General features: G+C 38.7%; 1 protein-coding gene across 1 annotated transcript; it reads left to right on the forward strand.

The window, feature by feature from the left end:
- The first annotated feature begins 848 nt into the window (after positions 1 to 848).
- LOC141511852 (guanylate-binding protein 6-like) lies at positions 849 to 17210 on the forward strand. The gene is made up of 6 exons (XM_074220864.1): positions 849 to 1042; positions 4310 to 4523; positions 5308 to 5503; positions 10274 to 10386; positions 15054 to 15163; positions 16787 to 17210. Exons 1-6 carry the CDS (start codon positions 849 to 851, stop codon positions 17031 to 17033), a joined length of 1074 nt encoding a protein of 357 aa, XP_074076965.1. The 3' UTR covers positions 17034 to 17210.
- The last annotated feature ends 5226 nt before the right edge of the window (positions 17211 to 22436 follow it).

Genomic DNA, 22436 nt, shown 5'->3' on the forward strand with positions numbered 1-22436 from the left:
GTTCCTCATATATCTTGAATATAAAACCTTTATCAGAGATATTCAAAATAAAAAAGATTCCTTATGAATTGTTTCACTTATTATACTAGATTTATCAATCTTTTTATGTGTGAAAGCTTTTATAAAAATTTTTTTATTTAAGGCAGTGGGGTTAAGTGACTTGCTCAAGGTCACACAGCTAGGTAATATTATTAAAAGCCTGAGGCTGGATTTAAACTCAGATCCTTCTTACTTCAGGTGCTGCACCTTAGCTGTCCCTGCAAAAGCTTTTCAATTCCAGGCAATCAAATTATTTATTTCATCCTTTGAAATCTCTGTGTGCTTTCTTTGGCTAAGAATCTTTCGGTAGATTTGGTTATGAAAGTTCCCCTTCGTGGTAAGCTTCTAATTTTTTTTCTTTACTTATATCCATTTTTAATTTATTATATAATAAAGTGTAGGTTGATATAAATTAGATCTCTTCCTACTTCTGTTGCATTGCCCTTTTTCTGACAGTTCAAATATGTATAGAAGACTTTCTGACCTGCATTTTGGGTGCCTGACCCATAGCAAGTGATTAATAAATTCCAAAATAATTGTCTAAATTATAATACATAGGAAGACTCTGAGACTCAATAGACTAAGCCAATCAATTTATCCCCCGGCTGAAAGGGATAATAGGGGGGTTGGGGAAGGGGGTTAGCAAGAATTGGTGGGGGTTCATTATCAGTGAGGAAATCACAAGGCTCTGACTCAGAAGTATAAGAAAAGTTCATAAGTTGTTATTCACAGTTTACTGTTAAAAATTACAAGTTAATTTATGGAGTTTTTTAAAGGAGACAACAAGGTAAAGAAAGTGAGTAGAGATAATGCAGTTAAGAAATGGCAGTGGCAGCAGCAGTGATGGCGACAGTGACAGTAGCAGTGGTGGTGGCAGTGACTGTAGCAGCAGTGGTGGCAATGGCAGCATTGGTGGTGGCTGTGGCAGTGGCAATGGCAGTGGTGGCAGCCATGAGTGGCAGAAGGGAGGTGGTGGCATAAGGAAGAGAAAAAAAGCTGCAAGGTAGTAGCCAGGTTGTCAGCAGTGATCACTGAGGTCAGCAGCTTGAACAGGAATTTAAAAAAAAAACTCTTGGAGTTGGGCCAGGTGGAGTTTAGGGCAGACCTGGGGAGGAATCAGGAGAGGGGTTAGAGTGGTACCAAGGAGGGTCTAAGGGGTGACTAAGGGAGTGATATAAGATTGTGTTCCAGCAACTATCTGGAGGGATGCAGAGCTATGACTTGAACTTAGGAATTTATGGCTTTATGGTGCCCTAACTGGAGACACAGGTTCAAGTCTTTGTCAAAACAAAGTGGTATCTAGGAACTTATGATGAATAACTAGGAGGTCCTGGGGAGAGAACTTGGAGATGCTTGTTTAGACAGGAGATCACACCAGATTAGTAGAGAACATAAATAGGGAAAGTGAGGCAGCTAGGTGACACAGTGGATGGAGAACTGACCCTGGAGGCAGGAGGATCTGAGTTCAAATCCAGTCTCAGACACTTGGTACTTACTAGTTCTGTGACTGGTTGGACAAGTCACTCTACCTCATTTTCCCACAATTTTTCTTCCCTCCCCAACAAAGATTTAACAGTTCTTTTAGCAGTATCTATTTGGAATAGGGTTTATTGATTGAAGAGGCAACTTTGTTAGGTAATAGGGATTTTGTCTGCAAGTACAAGACCTATTTAGAAAGGATAGGATTATAACAATACAGAAAAAAGGAGAGGATCATAACATTTATCACTTAATGGGGAAAAAGATAAAATGATTACAATATCTTTTTCTGCCTAGAGTCCTTCTGCTTCATATTTTTTTTTATTTTTGCAAGGCAATGGGGTTAAGTGACTTGCCCAAGGTCACACAACTTAGCCTAGTTCTGAACTCAGGTCCAGGGCCAGTGCTCTATTCACTGCACCTCTTAGTTGCCCCATCTGGAAATGAACCTGAAGGTAGTTGGACCTAAGAGATGCCCTCAACCTTCAGTGGAATCTTACTAGGCTTGTCCACACTTGACAAAGAAAGATGAAGAGATCAGAAGGAAAGCTCATCCTCAAAATGAGGGCAAGATTCCTTCAGGTACACTAGGCTCTCCTGAGCCACCCTGAATGGATTCTTGAAAGGATCACTTGCCCAAAGTACTGTCCATCCCTAGCATGTTCCTTTTCACTATCTGGTCTCTATGTTTATCTCAGATGAGAATCTCTATCCATTGACTTAATCTATGATTTTTCAATCATTTCAGTTGTGTCTGACTCTGACTCCACTTGGGGTTTTCTTGGCAAAGATCATTAGAGTGGTGTGACATTCCTTCTCTAGCTCATTTTACAGATGAGGAAACTGAGACAAACTGTGGCCAAAGACTTTCCCAGGGTTATCCCTCTAGCAAGCATCTATGGCCAGATTGACCTCATGAAGAAGAGTCTTCCTGACTCCAAGGATTCTATCTATTGTGGCACATAGTTGCCCTTGGTCTGGTATGTAAGGCATTAAAATAAATACCAACAGATAAGAAATTTTGATATCCTGACACTTCTTTAATGCCAGTAGTCAGGGACATAGATCATCTACCTGAAGAGTTTGCCCTGTGAGGGCAAATTCTCTTTATCTTGGGGAGTACAAAAGACTTGAGGGTGGTTGTTATGTTGGCATTAGAAAAATGCTTCTGTTGAGGCTCTCCCATCTGGGGAATAATTAGATTTTCATTGCATTTCTCAAACACCACACCCATACAATAAACTTTAGTCTCCCATTACACCCATATGGACTTAGGAACAGAGATTTGCTTTTAGTTTCAATTTCTCTTGTCTTTCCCACCCTTTCTTCCCTACCATAAATAATAGAAGCATTTTGAAAAGCAGCAACGGTAAGAGAGGAGAGGAGAAAGAAGAGAAAATAAGGGAAGAGTTGAGAGAAAGAGAAAACCTGCGAGAACATTAGAGAACAGATTGGTTTGAAGTCTCGGGAAACAGGTAATGACTATTGCCAAGTTTTCTTTTATCTTTTTCTTGTATTTTTCCCCTGCAACTTGAAAGTTTGTCTGAGGATTAAAACCCAGTGAGAAGGGGCAATGATACCAGATTATTTTGCCATTTGCTTTTCCATTGGATTATCTTCTGTCAACCAGGGCTCACTATCACCACAAGTTAATGATCCATGAGGAGAGTGGATTGAGCTAATTCAGGAGGTTTCCCAAGTTAAACCTTATCAAGAGTGAGGAGGGAAAGTAGGAAGATGAATAGCATTGGCTAACATCAGAATTACGCTTTAATGTTCACTGAGGGCTTTAGGGAAATTATCTCACTTGGCCGTACTAGAACCCAGGGAAGTAGGCACTTGTGCCATTGTGTCCATTGCTCAGAGAAGGAAACTGAGGAGCAGAGACAAGTCCATGGTCACCTAACTGGGATGTCCAGTTGACAGTTATGACCCCAACTGCTCCTGTCCCCAGACTCAGATCTATCTCCACCTTGCCACATAGCCTCAATAACTCCTTTGTTAGGAGAAGACATATCTTGTCACTTTTTCTTCTCTTTTCCTGACCCAGAATATCTGGATGCAGGTTATTTCAAATTATAAGAAGAGAAATGGGGTAAGTCCCCTGGCATTGCTCCATATTATCATGAGAACTATATAATAAAGGCAGGGTTGATACAGAAGGCAGTTTGACTCGGTGAATGTTGTCTTGCTCCAAGCTCAAGTTTCCAGAAATAAAGATCCACAGGTTATCTACATTGGACCAGAAACCCAGGGAAAACATCTATAAACCATGCAGAAAGAATCCCTGGTGATCCTGGGAGGCAGACAGGGAGGATGATCACTGTCTCCACTCCTGGCCTCATTTCCTGACTCCCAGAAAAGATTGTAAAGTTTTTAACAATTCTACTACCTGTTTAAGATTTGGGTTCAACCAAAGTTCTGGACCTGGGATCTGACTCCACCACACCAAAGCCCTCACCTGGAGGGACTGAGGGTGAGCAGAGTTAGTCATTGTTGGCACAGCCACCGTGGAGCTGGCTCTGGATTCCTGTCTTGAGCTCATAACTTGGGTTCTCCTTCACTGTCTGGAAAGGGAGTTACTTTCGCCAATGAGTTTTTTGGGATCTGGATCTAAGGATACTTCGGTGTAGTAATCTCCTAGGGATGAAACTCCCTCTACCAATATAGACCTACAACTGTTCTGCAGTGCAGTCTTAGAGAGATCTATGGACCATTGCAGATTATGTGGTTTACCTAAGGTCACACATTCAGGTTATGATAGAGACTGTATTTTATCCGTGTCCTCTAGACTCCCAAACCAACTCTATCTACTCTGCCTTGATGCCAATGATTATGGACAGTGCAAGAAAGGCCTTAGTCTAATCAAAGAGCTTCTTGGTGTCCACAAATTCAGAGGTCAAAATAGCATCCAGGAAACACAAATTGACACAGTAAATCAGAAACTTCAGTGTGGAGTTTGGGGAATGGGAGGGATGGACAGAAATCACCTGAAATTAATACAAGTAACACTAAGAAGGGACTAGCACCAGGTACTGATAAAAAACAACTATTTATCTCCAAGTGTTTGCCTTTAACACTGTCCCATATTATCCTTCCCTTGCTCAACTCATGACCATAGCCACCATGGATCTGGATCAATAATGCAGAGATATGATTATTGAACCAGGTAGAAATTTCCAGGGTGGGATTTTCAAAGATTGGAATATTTTCCCTAGATGATAGCCCTATAGATCAAGAATAATGGAGGGACAGCTAGGTGGTTCAGTGGATAGAGCACTGGTCTTGGAGTTGGGAGAACCTCAGTTCAAATCTGACCTCAGACACTTAATAATGACCTAGCAATGTGACCTTGGGCAAGTCACTTTGACCCCATTGCCTTGCAAAAACCAAAAAAAAAAAAAAGAATAATGAGCTAATTGAGGTAGCCTGGTGGGGTAGTGCTGATCTAGGAGTCAGAAAGACCTGTGTTTAAACCCTGGAAACTGTCTCTGTTTCCTCCTCTGTAAGAATGGGGCTAATAATTATACTTATTTCCCAGGTTCATCGTTAAATATAAGATAATATCTCTTAAGTGTTATGTAAATGTGAGGGTATGCCATAAAAGTAATTATGATCATTGCCATTATTGTGATCCTCATTATCATCAGTTATTGCCATGTCTGTCTTTCTAAAAATGGAATTCCACAAGTGTAGAGCATCCTCTCTTCTGTTACTAATAGGTGATGAAGCTAGGATTATAGGATTCTTCATCTTGATTTCTCTTTAAGGGACTCCTCTGATTTACAGGTGACCATGGCATCAACAATATGCATGATATTCCCCATCTGTTTGGTAGAAAATAGGAACGAGAAGTTGACAGTGAACCGACAAGCCCTCCAGATTCTTACTTCCATTTCTAAGCCAGTGCTGGTGGTTGCTATCGTCGGCCCATGTCGTACAGGAAAATCCTACCTGATGAATAGGCTGGCAGGAAAGAACAGAGGTAAGTGGAGTCTCAGGCCTTGGGAGGCTATTTTTGAAGGATATTATGCCCCAGGGTTAGAATCCCTATAAAGTATGTCTGAGACCTAAGGAAAAAAAGTTTAAAAAAAGGTAAAAATTGACCCTTGGTTTGCTGTTGCCTTCCAGTATGTTAACAAGCATTTTAAAGTGCCTACTGTGTGTAGAAATGCTGTTAAATGCTGAGGATACAAAGAAAGAACAATTCAATCCTTGCTTGGGGTGGCTAGGTAGCATAGTGGATAGAGCACCAGCCCTGGAGTCAGGAGTACCTGAGTTCAAATCTGGCCTCAGACACTTAATTACCTAGCTATGTGGCCTTGGGCAAGTCACTTAGCCCTATTGCCCTGCAAAAAAAAACCAAAACCCTAAAATTCAATCCTTGCTCTCCGGGAGCTCAGTATAATGCAAATACCACAATCTGAAGAAGAAAGGTGTTAGCATTAATGGGATCAAGGAAAGTTTCTCACTTCAATTTAGCTGAGAATTGAAGGCAAAGGGGGAAGCCAAAGGGAAGAGACGAAGGGGGGAGCATGCCAGGCAGGAGAGATGGGCCAGGAGATGAAGTGTTCATCAGAGACCTAGAAAATCCACTGTAATATTTGTGAATTAAATTACCCCAGAATAAATCTCTTTGGCATGGAGACCCGATGTTAGCATATTCACAAAGTCTGCATTTCTTTAAAACTGAAAAGTGTCCGCCGTTGCTGTCTCCTACTGGCTCTCTTATCTCCTGCTAGTTCTGTGCCTGCTCAGGGTTATTGCCTCTACTATGAATTATGTTGGTTGGAAAACGTAGTTGTCAATGATTAATCAGAGCAACTGAATCCCAAGAATAAATCATTTTCATAGTATTGATTGTTCTCATAGGAATTTTCTCTGAGAGCTGGGAGAGAGCATAGGGGACATGTAATTCAACCCCCCCCTTCTCTTTTTACAATTGAGGAAACTGATCCCCAAGGAGGTATAGTGATTTGCCCAGTGTCACACAGGTGAGGAAAGAACAGAGGCAAGATTTTGAACCCAAGTCCTGTCACTGGCAAGTCAGGGTTGCCCGTATCTATTCTTAGATTTCAAATTGATTTAGTTTGTTACTATATATTCAAAGTGAATCCTGAAGAATAGAATATCAGCAAGTTTACCTTTAGAATCTTCCTGCCCTTTTTTCCCCAATTTATGGATGAATTGATGAAGTATAACATGCCAATTACTCTGCTAAGTCTTACACACACACACACACACACACACGTTTCAGCCTGAAGTCATGGATGGGTTCAATGGTTCTAAGGTTTCAATAGAAAAATCAGCTAGTGATGTATCTTTATTGTCTCTTCTGATGATGAAAACCACTCTCACAGAGTCTTTGGTCATTGCCAAGGATTGTTCGGGGGATCTTCACTTGCTCCTGTGACAGCTGTAGAAATAGGGGTCACAGTAGCTGTAAAGTCTTTAGGCAGATCCAAAGGATTGTTTCCCTGGACTGTAGCTGCATGGGTAGACTGAATTCAGGACAGGGGACCAGGGTGAAGGGATTGGTGATGTTTTCAGGGTTCCAAGACTTACCTGCTGCTAATAGGGGGTGCCAACAAGTTGCTTTTGGTCAGCTCTTGGTAGTGGTGGTGGTAGGGATGGTTTGTCTCCATCTCAATGAGGATAGTGACTGCATTGGCCAGGTTGGGAGCAAGGCTGATGATCAGAATGAAAGGTTAAGGGTTCTCTTCTTCCTAGAGGTTTGGGGAGAAGGGATTTGAGCTATCTCTACAAGATCTGAGGGGAGGGCTTGATCAAGATGGAGGCAATGATTTTGTCCTGCTGTATTTGACTTCTGCTCAGGAGGCCTAGCAGAGTCACTGAACTGGAATTTCCAGTTCTATGTGGGCTTGTTGGTCAGAAGTTTTGTTACTATAGTAAAGATGGAGGGCTTCTTCTCCAAAATTACATATTTAGATTCTGGATTTGGGGGCCAGACTGGGAGGAGGGCTGATGGCCTGGGACATGCTGCTGTTTACAGGCTTCCTGGGCTTAATTGCTCAAATGTGGCAATTGGTCAGCAATTGTGGGAGTGGTAACTAGAATGATGGCCCCTCATTTCATCTTGAAACAAGACAAAATCCCTGAGTTCCAGGTTCTGCCATATGAATTAACACATAAACAGGTAACCCTTGATCCATAAGGATCACAACTCAGGGTCTAAACAGAACTGCAAAATCTCAGCAATCATTCTCATTTAATTTTTTTTTTTGATTTTCTGTTCAGGTTTATATAATTACTTTTCAATTTTATATCATAATTTTCTCTTAGACATGGTTGAAAAAGAACTTTTCCTCAGTCAACAACTGGGGAATTATACCTTCCATCTACTATTAATTCTTTATGATGCAAGATTTTTTAATTAAAGATTTTATTTATTTTGAATTTTACAATTTTTCCCTCAATCTCACTTCCCTCCCCCCCTCCCCACAGAAAGCAATTTGCCAGTCTTTACATTGTTCCCATGGTATACATTGATCCAAATTGAGTGTGATGAGAGAGAAATCATATCCTTCAGGAAGAAACATAAAGTATAAGAGATAGCAAGATCAGACAATGAGATATCAGGTTTGTTTTTTTTTTTAATTTATGGTAATAGTCCTTGGTCTCTGTTCAAACTCCACAGTTCTTTCTCTGGATACAGATGGCATTCTCCATCGCAGACAGCCCCAAATTGTCCCTGATTGTTACATTGATGGAATAAACGTGTTCATCAAGGTTGCTCAATATGATACAAGTTTTAAAATGTTTAAATCGCTGCTATTTTTGGCAATATGTAGTGTACAATATGCTATAAGATGTCTCCATGTGTCACCCAATTAGTATACCTCTCTGGTGAGAATCCATTTCAACCAAAGCGTCCCCCCAAAAGAGAACACATTCAAGGTTAAATATTTAAGCAGGTCTCCGTCTCCTTGGAGCCACACTAAGGACTAAGACCACTCATAATACTCTAGATATTAGTCAACCAAGTTCTTCCTAGATAAAACTCTACAAGCTTCCACCACCAACTGCCCAAATAAAAATGCAAAGTGCCAGGAAATTAGAGGAGGGTGTCAACACTCTCATCAACCTGTTTTCTCCTTCCTGGATTCCTCTCTGGGAATCTGTCAAAGTTCCCTGCTGTCTAGAAAGTCTACCTTAACCCCAGGTACATTGTTTTCTTTCCAGAAAACTCTCCCAGATTTTCACATTCCTCAAAAAGGTCTTATATTGTGTAAAAAGACCTTTCAGTGGTTCCTCTGTATAATAAATAAACATTCCCACACCAGCATCCTTTGTAAAGGTTTACACCTACAATAGCTAAATACGCCTGGTGCTCATACTCAAATCTAACAAATAATTGTGCAAAGCTCCTTATTTCTTCTCTCTAATTTTCTACTGGAAAAATTAAATTGAACATGACAACACAATGAGAAAATGTAGGTTTATAAAAACATGGACCTCACACAAGAGTAGTATTTTTAAGTCGTAAAAATAATAGTAATAAACACCAAAAAACCCCAATACCTACCCCAAATTAAATGACACAAAATAGTGAAAAGAAAGACAATTTCCCTGAAAGAGAAAACATTAAGATTATAAGGGGATGAAGAAGTCACTTCTTTGTATAGGTGTTTGTTCATGGATATGCTAGACAAACCCACAAAGTAGATGAAATGCTAGACCTAGCTACAGTCAGGAAGACCCAAGTTCAAATCTGAACTCAGACTGATTTGTGATGTGTGAGTCAGGCAAGTTGTGTTCCTCAACCATAAAATAGGTATTAACGCCTATGTGGCAGGATTATGGTGAAGATCAAATGAGATCTTATTCTGAAGTGCTTAGTACTTCTTATCTTGTCATTTCCTTATTATCCTGTCATTAGAGAAATAACAATTCACTAAGTCATAATGAAACTGAAGCTTCCATGATTCTGGGGAGTCATCCCATTTCTCAGATGTGTGTGTGTGTGTGTCTGGTTGTGAATCCCACAGAATAGAGACTTTATCTTCCCATATAGATCAGCTATTTCCCTGCCATTTAAGCACTTAAGATCTTAGAACATTTCCTGGGGGCTGGTGGGGCAGGGGTGCACAGAGATTCAATGCCTTACCTAGGTCCCACAGCTGTCCTGTGACCCTGGTTCCACCAGGATCTACTGCTTCCTTGCCCTTTCCCAACAGTGCCATGCTGATCTTTATTCTCTATGCTCAGGTTTCTGGGGTTGGTCTAAACCCTTTGCAGCCTTGAGGGTGACTGCGACTGTTAAGAACCACGATGTCTCCTGGCAGACCTGCAGCTCTCATTGATCTTGCTTACCATCTTTACCATAAATCTTACCCCAGAAGTCTGATGTCTCAGTGCTCTGGGTGAATTCATGCATTCCCCTTTGCATAGCTGATGATATTGGATAATGTGGGACTGGGAACCAGCAAGACAGTTTGAAAGCTTCCTCTGCTTCTTACTGGCTGTGTGAGCCAGCCTCCCTCAGTCTCCATTTTTTTACTCTGTGAAATGGAATTAGAAGAAACCTCTAGATTACACAGGTTTACTGTGAGGACAGAATTTTTACAGAACATCTATAAAATGTGCTACAAAACTACTTACCATGATGTTTGTTCTTATTCTTTGCCCATTGAGGACTTTCCCATCTCCTCCTCTAGGACCCAGGGCTTTGGCTGGAGCAGCCTCCAGGCTTCCTGACTCTACTGGTCACTCATCTCTTATCCTTCCCTTGCAGGCTTCGACCTTGACCCCAGAGAGGGCATCTGGATGTGGTGTATTAATCACCCCAGGAAAGATGACCACGTCTTAGTACTTCTTGATACTGAGGGCATTGGAGATGAGGAAAAGGTAAATCGAATCAATGATCTACTCCCTTGATTCCCCTCCCTCTGTCAGTTTGACTTAAGAAGAGTTGGCCTCTTCCATCTCGAAGGCCTGGGTAGGTATAACAGGGTGTTGCCAAGAGACACTTGCAAGTGCATCTGTGGGGTGATCAAGCTGGGTGGGTTCTGGGCTGAAACCAGGCTCCGGGAGAAAGAAGGCCATGCCATATGAACAAAAAGACCCATCATGAGGTCCCACTTATCTCATTGTATCAAGGACTTCCCAAAATTTCCAACTGCAGAAATAGATGGGTCAAAACAGCACACTGACCAAAACCAAGATGAGCCTGTCACTGAACCTCAGCTTGACCTGTATATCTGAAAATCCCATTTCTTTAAGAATCTCTGAATTATTAACCTGTTGCTTCAGGCTATAAATTCATCAATGTATAAAATAGATGAGCCTATCTAGTAGGCAGTATTTGCTAAAAACCTACCACCTGCAGAACTCAGGATAGAAAAATGCCAGAGACTTGGGCTCCACCTTCAAGGAGCAGCCAGGGACATAATGGATAGTGGGCTGGACCTGGGGGTCAGAGAGATCTGAATCTGTATTCTACCTCAAGACAGGCAAATGTGGTGTGACCCTGGGAAAGTCACTTGATCCCTCTCCAACTCAGTTTCCTCATTTATAAGATGGGAATAAAAATAACACTTCTATTCTAGAGTTATTGTTTGATTTATATTTATTGTTGATTATCTCTGATGAGATAATCTGTGGAAAATGTTTTGCAAAGTTTAGACTCAAACTCAAAGCAATGCATAGAAGTGTATATAAAAGTCAGGGAAACTGATAATCTGAGAGCTCATTCTATTACATCAGATTCATGTATCTTATATGACAAAGAGGAACTTGTGAAGTCTTAAGAGCAAAGGTCCTATTGTCCTCACCAAGAGAAATGTGATTCTGCCACGTCAATTCAATAAGACGGAATTTACAGTTCTTAGATGCCAGACACTCTGCTAAGCTGAGGGTACAAATTAAGGCAAACAAATGGAGGAAGGGAAAAGGAGGAATCCTCCAAAGGGATGATACTGCATGAAGTCAAAACCAAGTGGAAAATGGAGAATCCCTTAGAAATTTTTCCTCTGAGCCTCCTCTAATAGAAGCTTTTGGAAGAATTTACTGTTGCACCCTCACACCCTCCAATCAAAGGGCAGAGGCAATTGAGGGAAGTGAGAAGGTGCTGAGAATCAAAAATTCAGTCAATCAGCATGGTGATGAGATTTCAGGTGACCAACTTATGGGGAAGGAGATGATGGTCCCTGGAGTACAAACCATTGATGGAAAATGGACAGATTCATCACCAAGATCATTTCCCTTGGCAATGACAAAGGTTTATAAGATTTTTTTAAATCCCCTCAGCATCCTAAGATTGTTTCATGCCAATTACCTTTGGTAACTGGAGGCCCATCATTCTTTCTCCTTATACCCCTAATGTGCCGAGAAGATTTCTCCATGTTTCCAAATTTCAGTAATGACTAAGTTAAACCTTCTTTTGTATCCAGCAAATTTCTTTAATAGAATCCACATACTAAGGACAGATAGGAGAATGAGCCTTCCCACCTATAACTGTTTTCTCATTGTGCCTATCATGGCTCTAGACTTAGTACATAAAAATTAGAAAAAGATGAACATTATAGATATGCATCAAATATGGAATCTTTCCCATATAAAAACAGAAACCAGGTAGGTCCCATTTGGTAGTGGACCATTTCTTGAGTACTGCAAGACAATCTTTGTTGGTATAATTCTCACTAGCTATCTGGGACCTACAAACTCTTACTCACACAGACACACAGACATACAGACACACACAGACACATACACACACACACACACACACACACACACACACAGAAAAACACAAACAGTAATCTAGAACCCAAGTAACTGCTGGGATCCCACTCAGGTGTTTCATACCACCTTCACCTTTCCCCAGTAACTGATCTGAAATTTCAGGACACAATGCCACTGAGATAACAGAGACTAAATATGTTCCAAAATACAGGTAGAGTACAGTCTACTAAATAACAACAAAGTGATTTGGCTAGTTAGTCTGGGACATCAGGAAAGGTCTTCTTGAAGGAGTTGGCACATAGGTTGTGACCTGAAAGAAGCTAAGGGTTTGAAGAGACCCAAGTGGGGGAGAGAGAACATTCAAGGGATGGGACACAGACTGTGAGAAAGCAAGAAATACTGAGTATTGAAATAGATTGTGACCATAAAATAGAGCCACACTGAGAAAGAATAATTAATATTTTATCCTAGAGTCCATGGGCAGTCACAAAAGTTTCTTGAGCATAGGAGTGTCATGGCTCGAACTACACATTAACATAAAATTGGTCTCCTTTTACCCATATTAGGCAGAATTTACACTATAAATATGAGACCAAAACATTCAAGTGTCATAGAATTATTGATCTAGATATGGAAAGTGCCTCAAAGGGATAAAAACTAATCTCTTTTTACCAAAAAAGTAAGGGAACCCAGGGAGATTGGGAAACACACATCATATCTGATCCTGTGTTGAAAAAGACCTTTTATAGTCTTTTGTTAATCACAATTTCTACAAAGTCTTTTGGTCTATTCCTGTATTTTCTGGGGATGTCCTGGTTAAACATAGGCATGGTCCATAAAGAGACAATGGGAGGGACTGTAATTTTATATTCTACTTTGGAGTATACAATCTTTCCTTCTTTCCTCTCTTTCTCTAAGGGCAAGTCACTGCTCTAGGAGTCTTTTCTGTCAGAAAACTGCCTAATCATATCCTTTGACCATTTATCTATAGGTGATGACTTATAAATTTGACTCAGTTCCCTATATATTTGAAAATGATACCTTTCGTGGAGATATTTGATGAAAAAATACCTATTTCCCCTCGGTTTTATTCTTTCCTTCTCTCTTTTTTTTATAAAAATTGTGGGGAAAGCTGGAAAACGTTTTAGGGGAAACTACATATAGACTAATATCTCACACCAAAATAAGGTCAAAGTGAATACCTGATTTAATACATATAAAGGCTGATACCATAAGCTATTTGGAGAGTGTGAATTAGTTAAGCTATCAGATCTATAGATAAGGGGAGAATTTAGGACCAAACCAGATATAGAGAGCCTCAAAAATGGAATATTGATTATATAATATTAAAAATCTTTTTTGCACATGCAAATCCAATAAACCAAAATGAGAATGAAAGAAGCAAACTGGGGAAAATGATATTTTTTCAGCAAGTATCTCTGAGAAAGGCATAATTTTCAAATATATAGAGAATTGAGTCAAGTTTATAAGTCATTCAGCAATAGAAAAATGGTCAAAGGATATGATTAGATAGTTTTCTGACAAAAAATCAATTATCTATAGTCATATAAAATGCTCCAAATCACTATTAAGTAGAGAAATACAAATTGTAACAACTCTGAGGGACCACTTCAAGCCTATCAGATTGACTAATATGAGAAAAAAAGGAAAATGATAAATGTTGGAAAGGATGTGGGGAAAACTGGGACACTAAGGCACTTTTTGTGGCGTGAACTAATCCAAACATTCTGGAAAGAAATTTGGAACTATGTCAATCAAACTATACATAGTATCTGATCCAATGGTACTACTACTACTACTACTACTACTACTACTACTACTACTACTACTACTACTACTAGGTGTGTATCTCAAAAAGATCATAAAAAGGGAAAAGAATCTACGAGTGCAAAAGTATTTATAGCAACTCTTTTTGTGATGACAAAGAATAGGAATTTAAGGGATGCCCAACAACCAAGGAATGGTTGAAGAATTGTGTTATAAAATTGAGATGGAATATTATTGTGCTATAAGAAAGGATAAGTAAGATAATTTCAGAAAAACCTTGAGAAAATTATGTGAACTGATGCAAAATGAAGTGAGCAGAAGCAGAACATTGTGCATAGTAACAGTAATATTGTATGATGAAGTACTGTGAATGATTTAGCTAGTCTCGGCAATACAATGATCCAAGATACTTCCAGTGGGCTCATGATGAATCTTGCTATCTGCCTTCAGAGAAAGAACTGATATCTGAAGATAGACTGAAGCATACTTTTTTCTCTTTCTTTTCTATCTTCATTTATTCCTTTTCTTTCTTTCATTCTTTTTTTTTTATGTTTGACTATTCTTGTTCAAAGTGATTAATATGGAAATGTCTATCAGATTGTTTTCCAACTCAGGAAGGTGAGAGGGGGGTAGGGAGAGATAGAATTTGGAACTCAAAACTATAAAATATAAGAAAGTTAAAATGTGTTTTACCATGTAATTGAGGAAAAATAAAATACTACTTTAAAAGCTATTCAAATATTCAAAAATAGGCTGTCTTAATTTGCTATGATCAGTTAGATTAGGAGATAGTCAATCAGATAAAATCTAGACAGACCAAATGACAGATAGAAGACAGATGGATAGATTGATGGAAAATTTTTAGTCATAGATTCTAGGTAATGACTTAGGCTACAATCTCCAGATCCAAGGCTAAGGCATCAAATCTTGAACAAATGTGCATTCCCTGACACCAATTGGAAGTTATCACTGACTCCAAGGGTCATGTAGTGACATGGTTGAAGGGTTGAATAATAGGCCCAATGAAATAATCTGTTTTGTAGGATAACTCCAAGAATCACTCATGGATCTTTGCCTTGGCCATCCTGCTCAGCAGCACTCTTATATACAATAGCAAGGACATCATCAACCATCAGACTTTGGAACAAATGCAGTATCCTTTCAGAACTTCAGAACATCCAATCAATGTTAATGTTGCTCACCAGAATAGATGATAAACTGCCTACACTTTAGGAGCTGTACAAGATGAGTTGCTCTGTTCAGAAATACCCGTCACTGGGTGGACAACCTTTTTAGAGTCAATGTCCCTGGACCAGATTGAGTGCTCCTCACATGAGAGGCTGGCACCACATCCCCAAATGAAAGATAAGTATTACACTTCCATGTTCAAGAATTCTGAAATTCTTAATCATTCCATCTTTCCCTCTTCCTTATTATTGTCAAGTCTCTTCTTCTCTACTTTTTTCATGTCACATTGTTCATATGTCTTCTTCTATGTCCTATCCTCCACCTCTGTCTCACATGAATAGCTGAGTACTTTCTTTGACAAAGCAAGCTCATACAAAATTCCTTGACTCTATCTCATCCTGTCTCTTCTACCAGATTATCCTTGCTCTCCACTAATCTTTGTTCCATTTCTATCTATAGGCTGTATCCTTATCACCAATCAAATCAGCCATGTCTTTACCATCTTTAAAAAAAACCCTTCCCTCAATCATACTATTACCAGTAGCCACAATCCCCTACCTATGCTTTCTTTCATAAGAAAACTTACCGACAGTCTATAATCAGCACCTCTACTTGCCTTCTTCTCACTCTCTTCTAACTCCTCTGCAGTCTGTATTAGGAACTCATCATTCAACAGAATCTCATCTATTCAAAGTTATCAATAAATTCTTTTTTTTTTTAGTTTTTGCAAGGCAATGGGGTTAAGTGGCTTGCCCAAGGCCACACAGCTAGGTAATTATTAAGTGTCTGAGGCTGGATTTGAATTCAGGTACTCCTGACTCCAGGGCCAGTGCTCTATCCACTGCGCCACCTAGCTGCCCCACTAAATTTTTTAATTACTGTTTTTTCCCTCAATCTTCATCCTTCTTGATTTTGCTGAGCCTTTACCTCTGTGGATCATACTAGATACCTCTCCTCGATTTTCATGACATGATTTCTCTTGTTTCTCCTCCTATTTGACTTCTCTTTAGTCTCTTATGCTGATTCTTCATTGAGATATTTGCCATGGACCACTGGTGTTCTCCAAGATTCTGCCCCAGTCTGACTTCCCTTCTTCCATACTACTTTCTTGCTTAGTAATCTCATTGACTTCAATGGATTCAGTTATCATCTCAGAGCTGAAGATAGTCGGATATATTTATCTAGAGCTAACCACTCTGCTGAGTTCTAGTTTCTCATTTCTAGTCTATTGGACATCTCATAGTGACTGTGCTGTAGTCATCTCAAACTCACCATGTCCCAAAAGAATTATCTTTTCCCCCAAACCCTTCTCTCCTCACAGTTTTTTATTAATTCATGAACACCTTCATCTCCCCAGGTCTCTTGACTCTGGTTCTAGATCTCATCCAAGATGCTTCACTCTTTCTCATTCTCTTTCTCATTTCTGTCTTTATATTGTCTCCTCCACATAGCTACTTCTTTCCTCAGATATTATTGCCATTATGTTTGGGAGAGGATTTATAAAATTCACTGGTGAGAAGGGAAGATCTCTTCCCTGGAGAACTGATGATGCTGGTGGGCATTTCCTTTTCCTTATCCATGATCTTAGTTATATAACAGACCTACCAAAGTTAATCAAGTTCAAATCCTCACCTAATGCTCTTGGAGAAGAAGATTCAGCAGAGTTTGTTGGCTTTTTCCCAGACTTTGTATGGACTGTGCGGGATTTCAACCAGGATGGACACCCTATCAACCCAGATGAATACTTGGAAAATGCCTTGAAACTCAGTAAACAAAATTTATTAGATATCAAGATTAGGCTCATGGGTAACTTTGGGCCATACAGTGAAAACTGACATCAAATGTTTTTCCATTTCATTGTAGCTTAACTGTTTATTCCTGGGCTTATTTTGAATTTCATGGACTTAGGGAAATAGAGGCTCTTGGGGTTTTGTTGAGGGTTGGTTAATTTCTTTTTCGGTAGCTCCAAAATTTCCATAATCTAGTGACTTCTTTGAAAGGGGAGTTGTCCCTGAGATAATAAATTTGCACCAACTTCTGGGATGGGTTTTTAATCTTGTGAACTTATAAAAGGAGGCAGATGTCTTTCAGTTGGTTGGTGATCATGGAATTTCAAAAAAAGGGAATGACTTGATTTTAAGGATTATTTCATTTGGTCACAGGGTTTAGTCTGAGGAATTGCTCCTCTCTAAGTAACAGCATACACCATGTTCATAACAATAGCTAGAAAACTATGTCCTTGAAAAGTCATGTTGTACAACATTAGGGGAAAGACATTTGGAGTCAGAAACCATGGGTTCAAATGACATCTGTGGTGTTTAGTGTCCATGTGACTTTGGGAAATCATTTAATGTCTCCAAGACTCAATTTCCTTGGATTTTGGACTCTAAGATCTCCAAAAAATGCCCAATTATCCTTTCATTAACTAGAGAGGACAAAGAATAGCAGATGTTCCCTTTCAGTTCTGTCATTGTGCTAATACATTTTCTTCTACTAGCACTTCATAAAGTTATATGCACAAATTCTAATTATGCACTATTTTCATTGTGGACTGGTAACTGCCTAATGGCATATGGACAAGGATGTCTCTAAATTGTATTTGATAATATGTTCCTTCAATTCTGGTCAAAAGGCATTGATCAATTTACTCTTCCCAAAGGACTGTCCTCAGGATTCAGCATACAAGGACAAAAATGCCTATCTTAAAAAAGGTTACATTCTAGTAGGGGAAAAATGTGAAAGATAAGTGGCTAAAAAACATATGTGAAATAAATGTGGGTCCAAGGAAGGTAGAAAGGATTAAGGGAGCACAGGAATACTAAGACTTTTGTAGGAGGTAATATCAAAACAGAGATCTACAGAGAGTTATAGGTTCCAAGAGCAAAAGGTGAAAGGGAGAAAAGTCCAGGCCTAGGAATATCCTATTGAGAGAAACACAAATAAGTAATGGAACATCATGTACAGAGAACATGAAAGTCAATATGATGGAAATAGAGGCTATAAGGAGAATATTACGAATTCAATAAAGAAAGATTAAAACTAGGTTCGGAAAGGTTTAATAGCAAAGAGTCTTGTTTGTATTTGGTTCCAGAGACATTAAGGGACTAGCTCCATGAGTCAGGCAATATCATAATCAGACTTATTCATCTGATAATATCAATTTGGTAATGAGTCTGTGATGAATAGGAGAGAAGAGGAAGTAGAGGCCAAAAGGCCATTTGAGAAGGTATAGCAAAGTTCAGGTGAGAGGGAATGAGTACCTGAACTGAGGTGATTGAGAAGTGTCCTTGGACATAAAGCAATAAATTCAAGAGATATTATAAGTGAGGATGCAATTGACTGATATAGAGGATGTGGGTGATAAAGAAAGGTTGAGAAAATTTCTAAGACAGTGCTCTCTCAATGGCTAATTCTCTTTGTAGTTGTACAATTGTTATTAACTACAAACAGGGTGTATCTACTCTTATTAAACAGGAGCCTATGTTTTTCCTGATCTTAGCTTTCAGTTCCTGGGTCTTGTTCATTTTAAAGAACCACTATTATCTTTCTACATTATGTATAATTCTAGCTAATCAAAGCACAACTATGAATCTATGAGAGGTTCCATTCAGATTTGGGGCAAATCTACTTTCTCTGTATGTTTTTAGGTGTCTTCTCTGAATAATACAAATATCCTTACAAAAAGTGAATTGTTATTTATTTTCCAAAAATTTCTCCCTAAAATACTTCTAAGTTTAAAAATTCTCTATCACTCTACCTTAGGAGTGGATAAGTGAAAACTTGAATACAGTAATTGCCAGTCTTAAGCATCTTCATCAACCCTTTTCCCCAGGCTTGTGCCTTACTGTACTCTCTTTTTTTTCCCTTTCCCTTAGGCCAGGACCCCAAATTTCAAATGGCCAATCTTTCACGAGAATGCATCAGAAAATTCTTTCCAGAACAGAAGTGTTTTACATTTATCTGTCCAACAAATAATATGTCAAGCTTAGTTCATCTTGAAGATGTTCAAGAAAGTCAGCTGGAGCCTGTGTTCAAGGATCAGACAAAAAAATTCTGCTTTTACATCTTTTCCAATGTAAAACCCAAGATCCTAAATGGGAACATCATTGTCAATGGGAATTGTGAGTTTTCTTTTCTCCAATGCATACTGGATTGGAATTGGATATATGTTTTTGTTTCTTTGTATGTGTACAGGTATTTTATGATTTGAGGTTTCATTGTTCTTGTTTCCCTGTCTTTCAGTTTAAAAGTCCCTAGGAATATACACTCTGAGACAATGACAGTGATCTTTGATGGAGGTAAAGTTAGATAAAACTGAATTAGAGAGGTTTAATTCTTCAAAGGTAAAAAGATTGGGATTTAGTAAAGTATAAAACAGTATATTCTAGAGCATATTATTAAGGTGATGGTTTGAAAGCACTAAGTAAAGGGAGCAGTGATGACTAAAATTCAGCAGATTAGGCAAATTTCCCTGTTTGACACTGTAATTAGATCAAGGTAGATCAGAGATATAGTGTCAGTTTAGCATAGTTAGATTTAAACAGAATATTTAAGAATATTATACTGTGATCATGGATAAGATATATAAATATATATATATACAATAGATGGTAATGCAGGTAGGTATTCAGAACATATTAAATGACAAGCCATCCAAATATCCCTTAATTATATGAGATCAAATTGAAGGGAAGTGTCTAATGACATGCCTCAAGGTTTTAGAACATTCTCAATAACACTGACAAAGTTAAAGAAGATGCAAATGGAATGGTTATCCAATGTGCATATGACAAGAAACTCAGAATAACAACTAATACATTGAATGAAAAAAATGAGACAGAAATTTATCCTGGCAGAATAAAACAATGACTCAGAATAAATGCCAGCTTATTCATTTGATTTTAAAAATTAACTTAGAGGAGAGGGGGGATAGAGATAGAAAATAGTTCTTGGGGAAGTGTTATATTGAATTGTCAATTCAATAGGAATCAGTAGTCTGAGATGCAAAGTTTTTCAAGACTTGAATTCCAAGAAGTCAAGCATTTTGGATCCATTTAAGCCACCTTTGGTATTCTGTGTTTAGTTTTAGGCACTTCACTTTAGGACACACATAGTCAAACATTTCAAGAACATGATAAGGAATATTTGTGAAAGGACTGAAGTTTACATAAGAATAAGCCAATGGGAAAAAAAAATGTAAGTAAAATTCCTTTGACCTCAGAGGTCAAAATTAGGAGAAATGGGTATAACTTTCCAAGAGGCATATTTAGGCTTCATAAACATTGACAGTTCCTAACTATTTAAATTGTTAAAACCTAGAAGAGGCTGCTTTGAGTGATCTTGTTCTCAACTTCTGTCGAAAATGTTGAGTTCTGATTGGAAGTCATTTGCTAAGAATATTGTCAAAGAGATCCTTGGTCAAGCATGATAATTACCAGATAATTACTCCTTGGACTAATTTGAATGAAAGTTGCTCTTTGCCTCAACTTGCATTTCATCTTGTATATTAGGGCTGGGGAAGCTGCTGGAAAGCTACGTGAAGGCAATATCTAGTAGAGAAATTCCCTGCCTGGAGAACGCTATGTTGACACTGGCTCAGATTGAGAACAAAGCTGCTTTTCAGAAAGCTAGCAACCATTATAAGGAGCAGATGAACCGAAAGGTGAACTTTCCCACAGAAAGTCTTCAGGACTTGCTAAAGCTCCATACAGTCTGTGCAAAAGAAGCCATCTCAATTTTCATGAAGCTTTCATTCAAGTATAACATGCACAATTTCCAGAAAGATCTGATGGTATGTTTTCTCAGCTATTTATCCTTACCTTCTTACCTTTTTCCCTCAGTGAAACCTAGAGACTGTCAAAATTTTTTTCAATTTTTTTTTGACATTTGGGTCTATATCACCATTTCATTAAGAGAAGATTCTCTCTAGAGAGCTAGAGGCGTGAAGGCCAAATCTTATTTGCCATGAAAAGATACTTCTTCCTTGTGACACATTGAAATCAGTTAGTTCTTAAAAGACAAAAAAACATTCATTCACAAATTTGTTGAATTGATAGCATCAGAGCTTTCAGAGTTTACTCCAGTTTTTCTTGAGCTTCCAGACACACACTTCTGTGTTTGCCTTTCCTAGTCTAGCACCCTCAGATTCTTTGTAGGAATATTTTCTGCCAGTCTAAGTATCTACTCAGTCTTCCTTCCTGGTAGCACTTACTTGGCACACACAAAAGGGAGAATCATTATTATAGGTTTTCTGGACTGGTAGGGACATGAAGGATCATTTTATGAAATTTTTTCATTTGTAGAGACAGAACTTAGGGTACCAAAGATGATAGGTGTCCTGTCCTTGGTGACCTTGATAAAGAGTAAGAGATTTAAAACCAGAGCTCAAGTATCTTAGCTCCCAAGCCAGAATTTTCAGTTTTATTCTATCACACTTTACATATTTCCAGAAAAAGAAAAGTAGGTAGACTTTCCCTCAACAGTTTCTTTAAAATATTATTCTCTTCCCAATGAAATAGGTCACTGATGGCCTTTGAGGAATCATGTCAATCATGATTTGTTAATATTATTACTGTTATATTGCTTAAATTTCTCTGATTATCTTTTTTCCCCATCTCTCTGGCAGCACATGTTAGAAACCAAGAAGAATGATTTCATACTTCGAAATAAGGAAGAATCAACCAAAGATTGTCAAACTAAGCTTAAGAAAACCTCAAAGACTCTGAAGAAAGCCATTTCTAAAGGCAAATATTCTGTGCCAGGGGGTTATAAGCTCTACAGGAAAGAAAGAGAAGAAATGATAAACAAATATCATCAAGAGTCCAGGAAAATGGTAAAGGTGAGAAAAGACCTGGAGGTCAGGATTATATTGTGAAAAAGGCACCAGGATTTCATTGTTATTTGAGCACAGATTTTCTTCTACCAATAACTACCTAAGAGGAGAATGTTTAGAAGCTTTCAGCTTTTTAATTTACATCTCTATGGTAAGTTCTTGATAGAAATCTCTCCTTCCTGCCCCGAGAATATACTGAAGTTGAGGAAGGTGAACCATAGGAGGGTCATAAATACCAGGCCTAATGCAGACTGTCCTACTGTCTCAAGTTCACGCTTGGAAGAAAATGAGATATTCATGGCTATGCCTCTTTGTGACCTACTTTTTGGTGCTCACTGATGAGTAGGGCACATCGATAGTTTCTGTCTTTACTCTCTTATATCAATCATGTCCCTAAAATGTTTTT

The sequence above is a fragment of the Macrotis lagotis genome, chromosome 2 (assembly GCF_037893015.1).
Source record: "Macrotis lagotis isolate mMagLag1 chromosome 2, bilby.v1.9.chrom.fasta, whole genome shotgun sequence".
Taxonomy (NCBI): Eukaryota; Metazoa; Chordata; class Mammalia; order Peramelemorphia; family Peramelidae; genus Macrotis; species Macrotis lagotis.

Excerpts from the sequence above, each read along its gene's own strand:
- LOC141511852 (XM_074220864.1), top strand. The coding sequence starts at position 849 with ATGCAGTTAAGAAATGGCAGTGGCAGCAGCAGTGATGGCGACAGTGAC. Across the intron at positions 4,524-5,307 it reads ATCACCTGAAATTAATACAA|GTGACCATGGCATCAACAAT; the intron begins GTAACACTAAGA and ends TCTGATTTACAG. Across the intron at positions 15,164-16,786 it reads CAGACTTTGGAACAAATGCA|TTATATAACAGACCTACCAA; the intron begins GTATCCTTTCAG and ends CCATGATCTTAG.